Source organism: Cyprinus carpio, chromosome A17 (assembly GCF_018340385.1).
Source record: "Cyprinus carpio isolate SPL01 chromosome A17, ASM1834038v1, whole genome shotgun sequence".
In the NCBI taxonomy this organism is placed as follows: Eukaryota; Metazoa; Chordata; class Actinopteri; order Cypriniformes; family Cyprinidae; genus Cyprinus; species Cyprinus carpio.
In genome coordinates, this window is record NC_056588.1 from 25,110,214 (window position 1) to 25,118,508 (window position 8,295).

Consider the following 8,295-nt stretch of genomic DNA (forward strand, 5'->3'; position numbering starts at 1 on the left):
TATGGTGCTAGCTTGGTTTACTTTCCCTAAAATATTAGAAAAACAAAAAAAAAAATAATAAAATACCACCGTAAGACGAAAAATGACAAAATGTTAGTTGGTCAAGCTGTGCTCAGGACTCTTAATTATCGGCTTATTTTGGCGTCAAAATCATCAAGGAAGTTCAGTTAACTTGTTTGAAATGAACACCTAGGGTTATTAAGAAGTGAATTTGTTGCACATAAGCGATCCGGAGATGATCGGAGTACATTTGGAGAGTCTGAAAAGCTGCACAAATGAACTGGACAGAGTGGAATTTTGTTCTACAAAATATAATCAATTGTGTTACTTTAAAAAGAACGTGTTGCTATTACTAAACAGCAACATTTCATTTCAAAGGCCAGTATGAGAGATGGTTCGACTGAGGATCACATATACACTCTTAGTTCCAAAGTACAGCAAAGACCAAACAACAGAATTCAGTACTTTATAAAGGAGGACAGGCATATCATGTCAAGGGAACAGAATGGATTTCATGAAACAGAAAGGTCATGCACACCAGAGGTGTATGGCATCTTTGTCTTCATAAAGCAGGACAGACAGGTCGAGCTCACAGTGATCACAAGAGCAAAATGAAAGTCACAAAAGAAGAGTAATTTGACCCCCTTCCACCAATCACAGAGCTCATGATAACATGTGACGGTGGTCACTTGAGAACAATTTAGAAGCGCCTGTTCTTAAATATGCACCACATTACAGCAGGATGAAGGGATAGATTCATATAAGATTTGTGACAAACAGCTCAAGAGAAAAACACACAGCTCATTTTAAATTGCAATAGTCTTATTGAGTCTGTTAACACCATGTCATGTAACAACTCCCACAACATGATGGTGGTTTCACACTATCCGTTACTTAGATCCCACAGTATGTCAAAAGAGAAAATGAACATGTGCACATTATCTGTATGGTATTTGGCATCCAGAGAGCTCAGAGCATCCAAGAACCTGGGGTACCGCTGATCTGTTTAACCCTGTTAGAGGTCCCCTGAAGTGCCTTGAAACATGCAGCATTATTCTATATGGTGACGTAATTTCAACTGAAACAGGAAGAGAGGGCGGGACATATCTAGCAGCCCCGCCCCTTTTAAAAATAGCCAATAGCGTTTTATTTATATCTGCTCGGACCAGAGCCGCTGAGCTACACGGTAAAGCCGCATTTGACAGCCACAGTCTAACAGATTACCCCCTAGATTCAATATGAAACTCTTAGTAAAACAAAATAGTGGTCATAATCATGCAGAGGCTGTGTAGTTGTAAAAGTTTGTAATATATGCCGACTCACGCATATGATCTGCTCCGTGCGATTGCGTCTCTGGTCTCTCAAACCTCTGCTGCGGTTTGCGTGAAACAATGTGAACCCAGATCTTATTTGCACCAATCGAAACCTTATTTACACTGTCTGAATCGTTCCCTGTCGCCTACATTGTGCACTACGAGCCATTCGCTATACAGGAAATACTACAAGAGCGGTTTTTGCAATGTGGTCTTTGTAAGTCAGTTAGTCATCAAAGATCACAACAAGATTTCTTTTTAGTGTTAGTATCAATATGTTAGTCTTAAGGTTATCTATAAGGCACTGTGCTCCAAAACAGTGACAAAATTCGCATTCAGAAGGATTTTTTGACGTGAGCTTCAGTTCGGCAAAACGCCTCAACGATTTTTTGACGTCTCAATTTTTTTTCTCACCACAGCTTCAGAGTCCATTTATTGTTGCAGTTGGCAGGCTCTTCAGATTCTAGAGAGCATTTAATTGGTCAGAAGATTTGATGATGAAGTATGATGTGACGTCAAAAAAAAAAAAAAAAAAAAACCCTGAGCCGTTTTTTTGCTGAACTGCAAGCTTTGAATGCTTGTATCTTCTGAATGCGAATTTTGTCACTGGTTTGGAGCACAGTGCCTTATAGATAACATATTGATACTAACACTAAAAAAAAATAATAAATTCATTTTGATTTCATGTGGACTTAAAGCCTGACTTGTGAAATAAAAGTCAGAAAAAAAAAAAAAAAAAAAAAAAAAAAAAATTTTTACTGAACCTTTACTTTGCATATATGTTCAGAAATCTTGGTGTGATCTTTGATGACCAACTTTCAAAGACCACATTGCAAAAACCACACAATCATGCAGGTTTGCATTGCACAACATCAGAAAGATCAGGCCCTTCCTAACGGAGCACACTGCACAACTTCTCGCCCAGGCCCTTGTCATTTCTAGGCTGGACTGTTGCAACAATCAAACCTCTAAAAATGATTCAGAATGCAGCATCACAACTTGGCTGCATCGAGCCCAAAAGGGCCCACGTCACACCTCTCTTTATCTCCCTGCAGTGGCTAGCGGTTGTGGCTTGCATAAAGTTCAAGTCATTGATGCTTGCATATAGAATAGCCACAGGCTCAGCACATCCTACTTCCACGCACACTTATAAATCTCCAGAAGCCTGAGATGTACAACTGAGCGACGTCTCATGGTACCATCACAGAGAGGCACACAATCACTTTCCAGAACATTCTCGTTCACCGTTCCCGGCTGGTGGAACGATCTTCCCACCCCCCTCCGGAATGCTGAATCCCTGACAATTTTCAAGCGACAGCTCAATATTTAGTTGCATCATAATTTTTTTCCCTTACTCTTTCCTTAATCCCTTCCTGTTCGATCTTGAACTAATCTGAACGATGTCTGAAATGTTGTATTACGAGCACTTCCTGTGTTTATCTGCCTCTAAGATGAATCGCTTGTTGTATTCCTCAATTGTAAGTCACATACAAGAGTCTGCTAAATGAATAAATGTAAATGCAAAATGCAAATGTTTAATTCAGAGAATCAAATATGAAATGGAGTCTGAAACCCATTTTGAAAAGAGTCAAAAGCGAGCAGAGAGGTAAACAGAGCAAAGAGTACAGTACTCCTAATGGCAGCTGAAGGCGAAATATATAATAAAGAAACACACGGGGGGTGAAGGATGAGTAGGAATTTGTGAATCATAGCTTTTCTAATTCTATGTACTGCACAGATTTCATGTGGGCCTAATCATAGTACAAAGAAGATTCTGATGACCAACAGCACAGCGAACTCTGGTTCTGGGACTGGTTTTGTATATATCTTTTAATGTGTCTTATAATGCATATTATCTATATTTAGTATTAGGCATTGCGAGAGCTGTGCCGCTGTTTGTTTAATGAGCCAATACACGATATTTCTAAACACCAAAAGACAGTAACGAAGCACAGGGGAGTACGACAACATTTTTGTTTTGCTCCACACAGGACTCCTCCAGCAGCGTTCATGAAGAAATGCTGTTTGAAAGTCTCTCTCTCTGAGGGGTTAATAGCTAACATGTGCTTTAAACTAGCACAAGCTCTCTCCCATAGCACCACTACACATTCCTGAAGAGTTTACAGGGTTAATGCATGATCACGGGTAACTAGATCCTGAATGAGTTTTCTCACACACATCTACCCTCAAACAAAGCTGTTTTTTTTTTTTTACATTGTTGCACTAAGATGAAGGTAGAGCCGCAGGAGGTCCTGGTGTGCCACATTCACCAGCAAAGAAGAAAACAACAGGTGCCAGAGCTGATTAAGTGCTAAACCAAACACATCCAGAAAACTGTAGCTGCTAATACAGTACAGCAAGCCCTTCACAAGCGAGAATCAGAACACATGTGTTCTCCATCTTCTTCTTTCATATGACCCCATCTTCATGGAGTGGGACGAGCACGGAAACAAAGGCTGATTTGTTCTGTAGCTCTAAACAACAAGGATGAACTGTGAGGAAACAGCGAGGAAGCAGACTATGCTACATTTAATATCATCCCAAACCATCGTTTTCTAACCACAATAAATTGGTCTCAATCTCTGACACAGAAACACTCATTTGAAAATGCAAGGGAATAATTATCAATCAACCATTGCATTAACCGGCTGATAAAACCAACTGATGATGGCCTGTTCACACCGAGAAAATAACTATTTTAGCATCCACATCAACTTATGTTGTGTTTATTAGCCTATATGTGCAAGATGAAGTTTTAACGGTTCAAATGTTGGAGCTCTTTAAAGTCGGGAGGTTTCCGATTGGCTGACAATGTTTCTAGAGTGTGTCAAAAAACTGCGTCAACTCCACTATTTCCACAGAACCAGAACAAATATTATAACACTGAAGTTGCAGTTAACATCCTCGGTGTGAATGCGCCTTAACGATACACTTTAATGATGACTAACCACTGCAATATTTATGGAAAATTCACAATGTTACAAAAAATAAGCACTGGTCATTGGTAAGTCTGTTGGTTAGGTTTGACCACTTTTGCTATTATGACTCAGTCAATGCTTATGCTCTCAAATTTAGCAAATGTAAACCAATTAAACTGTGGTCTACTGGTTTATTATTATTATTATTATTATTATTAATGTAAGAATACCTGCTACAGAGCAGCAGGAATCACTAATTCTGAATTCAGTGTATGATGAATTATAGTCGAATCTGTATTATAATTCAGTTTCCAGCGAACAGTCGTGTGTAAGCCGACCGTGAGTCAATGAAACCACAAACTCATCCTGAAGGGTGGAACTGTACACACGCACCGAGCTTCTCCACGAGTTTGAGCATCACACCGCCGATGTGGATTTCCCCGGTGACTCTGAGAGACACGTCCCTGTTGAGGTCCGTGACATGCATCTTCAGCTCCCAGGTCCCATCCGCATAGCAGCCATCCGGCATCCGGATCCCGTCCAACGCCATCCTATAGAAACAGCGTCAAAGACCATTAAGATCGGTCAACTTCAGCAACTAGTGGCCTACAGCCTCAATCAAAGCTCTTCAGACTGAGACACAGATGTGTGTGTTTGTTTATTTGTACAGCACATTTAAAAACAACTCATGTTGACCAAAGTGCTTTCCAATGGAACAACATATAAAACAGAACCAACCAGAACTAAGACAGCAAAAAACATGACAAACACTAAAATACAAGACTATCAAATATGCACCAACTAACTTAGCTCACACCAAATGCTCTTAAGAGTGCTGGATCTCAAAATCTAGTTAGCTTTCCACCTAGACAACATTTTGCAGTGAGCACTTATGATGCACCCTACAGCACACTACTTTCTGAGCCAATGGCAGTGTACACAGACACAACACTTTATCAATGAAAGAAAAAAAAAAAATGTGCAAGTAGATGTGCAACAAAACACAAACTCTTTAGGACTGGGAAAATTGCATTAGAGTTATTAAATATGAGATATTATACATTAAAAACGGTAAATGCCAATAAAGCGCATTTAAACTGAATGGAGTTTATATTATTTCCAGAAGTCTGTGCTGAACTAAATGCTTAAGTAACGTTAGTTAAATCGCACCAGCCGCCTGATTTAATGAATCGTATAATAAAACGTCACACTGGAGGTTATAATGGTTTTAGTTTAGTGAAATTAAACCTGTAACGTTAGCTCCAGCAACTAACGGTCAGACTCGAGCTAGGGCTCCGGTGACGTCAGCAGCGCCGCTCCAACTGAACACAGACAGAATGAGAGAAAAGACCTCGAAAACACTGAGAAAGTTACGGTTTGCTGGCTTTCCGCTCGAATAGGAGCGTAGGCTTTCGAGTTGAAGTAAGCAGTCGGGTTTGAAGAGCGCAACAGTGAGGTTTTTTATTCAGAGTGGCGGGGTAACGTACGCCAGATCAATCCTGAAATCATAGCGTTCACTAACCTTCACTAACACGGCCAAACAAATCCGCGAAACACGACTTCAGTCCCCAGAACTTCAACAGGCGACGCGTTCTCTGTCCTTCGACCGCGTATTTAATCCTATCATGAGGAAGGTTCCCGAACGAGGAAAAATCGCCAAAGTCCAGCGGCGGAGCTCCTGAAGGGGTTTGCGTTAATGGAGTCCACCAGCGGCCGCTCTGTGTGTCTCTCTCTCTCTGTGTGTGTGTGTGTGTGTGTCTGTGTCTCTCTCTCTCTCTCTCCTCCCGCCCTCAGATAACGTCCCTCCGTCTCTCTCTCTCTCTCTCTCTCTCTCTCTCTCTCGCCTCTCAGATCTCGTCCCTCGCGCTCTTGCTCGCTCCCCGTCCTATCATCACTCTCCAGCATTCTCACTCTCTACTCTCTCATGACGTGTCTCTCTTATCAATACTCAACGTAAGGTCTCTCGCGCTTCTCTCTCCTCTCCTCCCCCCTCCGATACCGTAAGGTATTTTTAAATATTTAACTATTAAATCTTTAAACACAAAAACACAATTTTTCTATCTTTCTTACAAATTTATAAAGTACCCCCGAAAACACTTTGTTTATTTTTCTTTCTGTTTTAGAAAGTGCTCCTGTATCGTCGAGAACATTATAATATAAATGTCTGAAATTCTAACAAATAAAATGCAAATTAAAGTAAATAAAAACATCACGCACAAACGTCGTTCCAGTGATGGTCTTCAATGGTGTTCGTTCTTAAAAGCACAAAAAACATTATTTTTACATGTTTTTTTTTTTTTTTCTGAAACGTTTTAATTGGACGTCCACCAAACATTTTTAAACGTCACTACTTGTTGCAGAATGTTTAACGTTCCCATAATGTTTGAAATTATAAAATTAAATTCATTATTCCTTCTATTTTTGTAAAGTATTCTGCTTTTTCTCGTCATCAGTTCACTTTCTCGTTTGTGAAGTGTTTCTCGTGAATACTAACATCAGTTAACTTTTCTCTGAAATCACCAAACAGTTGTTCTGAATGGGTTAATTGTGTCTAAACGATTGTGATCACTGATAACCATCATTTAACAGTAATAAACACAACACACAATTGTCGAATTAGTGTTTCAAAGCATTTCAGTGGGAGTAAATCCAAGAGTTAGCAGGCCATCTGGAATATTACTGTAGCAGCTGCCTTTTATGGTAATACAGTGTTATGAGTTAGTTACCTGTATGGCTGACTATAAGTTCTTTTATGAGTTAAATATACACTTTCTAGTAGCCATCTATCTAGCCTTCCCTGCTCTTTTGATTTCAGGTTTACTACAGGTTTTATTTATTTATTTATTCTTCACTATCATATGTGAAGTCAGTTAATATGATGTGATATTATAAGGTATTTTGCAGCTGTTTATCTGACATAAAACCTACATGCTTTTGGATGTGAAATATATATATATATATATATATATATATATATGGATGACTCTTCTATAAAATGCATTTGAATATTTCAAACAGAGCTCAAATCCAGCTTCTCGTGAACTCCGGAGCAGGAATTTGTGCTCGAGTCGTGGATTGCATCACAAGAATTTATAACCTCTCTCTCTCTCTCTCTCTCTCTCTCTGACCTCCTCCTCTGTGTCTGGCCGGGGAGGCATTGCCTTTTTAGGCCGTGTTTTAATTACCGTGTAAACAACAGGCCGTGATGCAGAGCAGGGGAATGAAGCGGATGAGAAGAGCTTCACGAGAAGAGGAGCTTCTGTATATGTGTGAGCTGTGACGGGAACTGTTACACACATGAGAACATAAATGAGTCACTTTTACTCTGAAACTGTTCCTTAAGTGTGCTCTTGTAATGCCGAGAACATTATTTATCAAAGATCCATCTAACTAACCAAAAAAAAAACAAAAAAAATATCTTTTCCTTTTATATGAAATGCACTTTTTTTTTTTTTTTTTTTTTTTTTTTAGTCGTTGAAATATAACAATGATTGTATCTCAAGACATAAACAGAACAAATATTGTCTAATGTACTCCCTCTAAGCTTATGCAAAGTCAATGCAGATCTCCTGGTAGCTGTGTGGACACATCTGGAGCATGGGAACGGTCAGATGAGGGTTGCCATCTGGTGGCCAAACTCACATGTCTCTCAAACAATGAGCTCTAAAACTGCATATAAGACAATTATGCAGGAGTTAGATGAATGTTGTTATTAAACACAGTCATATGGGATATAATATAGCATGTACTGCAGCAGAATATACACCTAAGCTCATGTGTGTTTCAACTCATTATTCACCAGCATTGCATTGAGATTATTTCCAAGTGATCTGTATTTGTTCTTATTCCACATATTTTTTGACATTAACCCACTGTATTTTTATATTAGACCACTGAAAAGAGCCGTGAGGTTCAAACACAGAACAATGTTGCTCACGCTATGAACTAATAAGTGAATAAACTTTGTACCCAAAACAGACAAACTGTGTTTGCACTTCAGGTTTAAAGATATTGATTTCTTTGATTTACAAACCCTTAAAGGATCAGTTCACCCAAAAATGAAA

General features: G+C 39.3%; 1 protein-coding gene across 4 annotated transcripts in view; it reads right to left on the reverse strand.

Annotated features, from left to right (window-relative positions):
• LOC109073123 (fermitin family homolog 2) overlaps positions 1 to 5,973 on the reverse strand; it is a 54,348-nt gene extending 48,375 nt beyond the window's left edge. For all 4 annotated transcript variants that reach the window (XM_042774505.1, XM_042774504.1, XM_042774503.1 and 1 more), the window contains exons 1-2: positions 5,754 to 5,973; positions 4,625 to 4,782 (exon numbers count right to left, since the gene is read on the reverse strand). In XM_042774505.1, coding sequence (XP_042630439.1) covers positions 4,625 to 4,781 — 157 coding nt within the window. In that variant the 5' untranslated portion in view covers position 4,782; positions 5,754 to 5,973. The remainder of the gene's footprint in view (positions 1 to 4,624; positions 4,783 to 5,753) is intronic.
• Between the last annotated feature and the right edge of the window lie 2,322 nt (positions 5,974 to 8,295).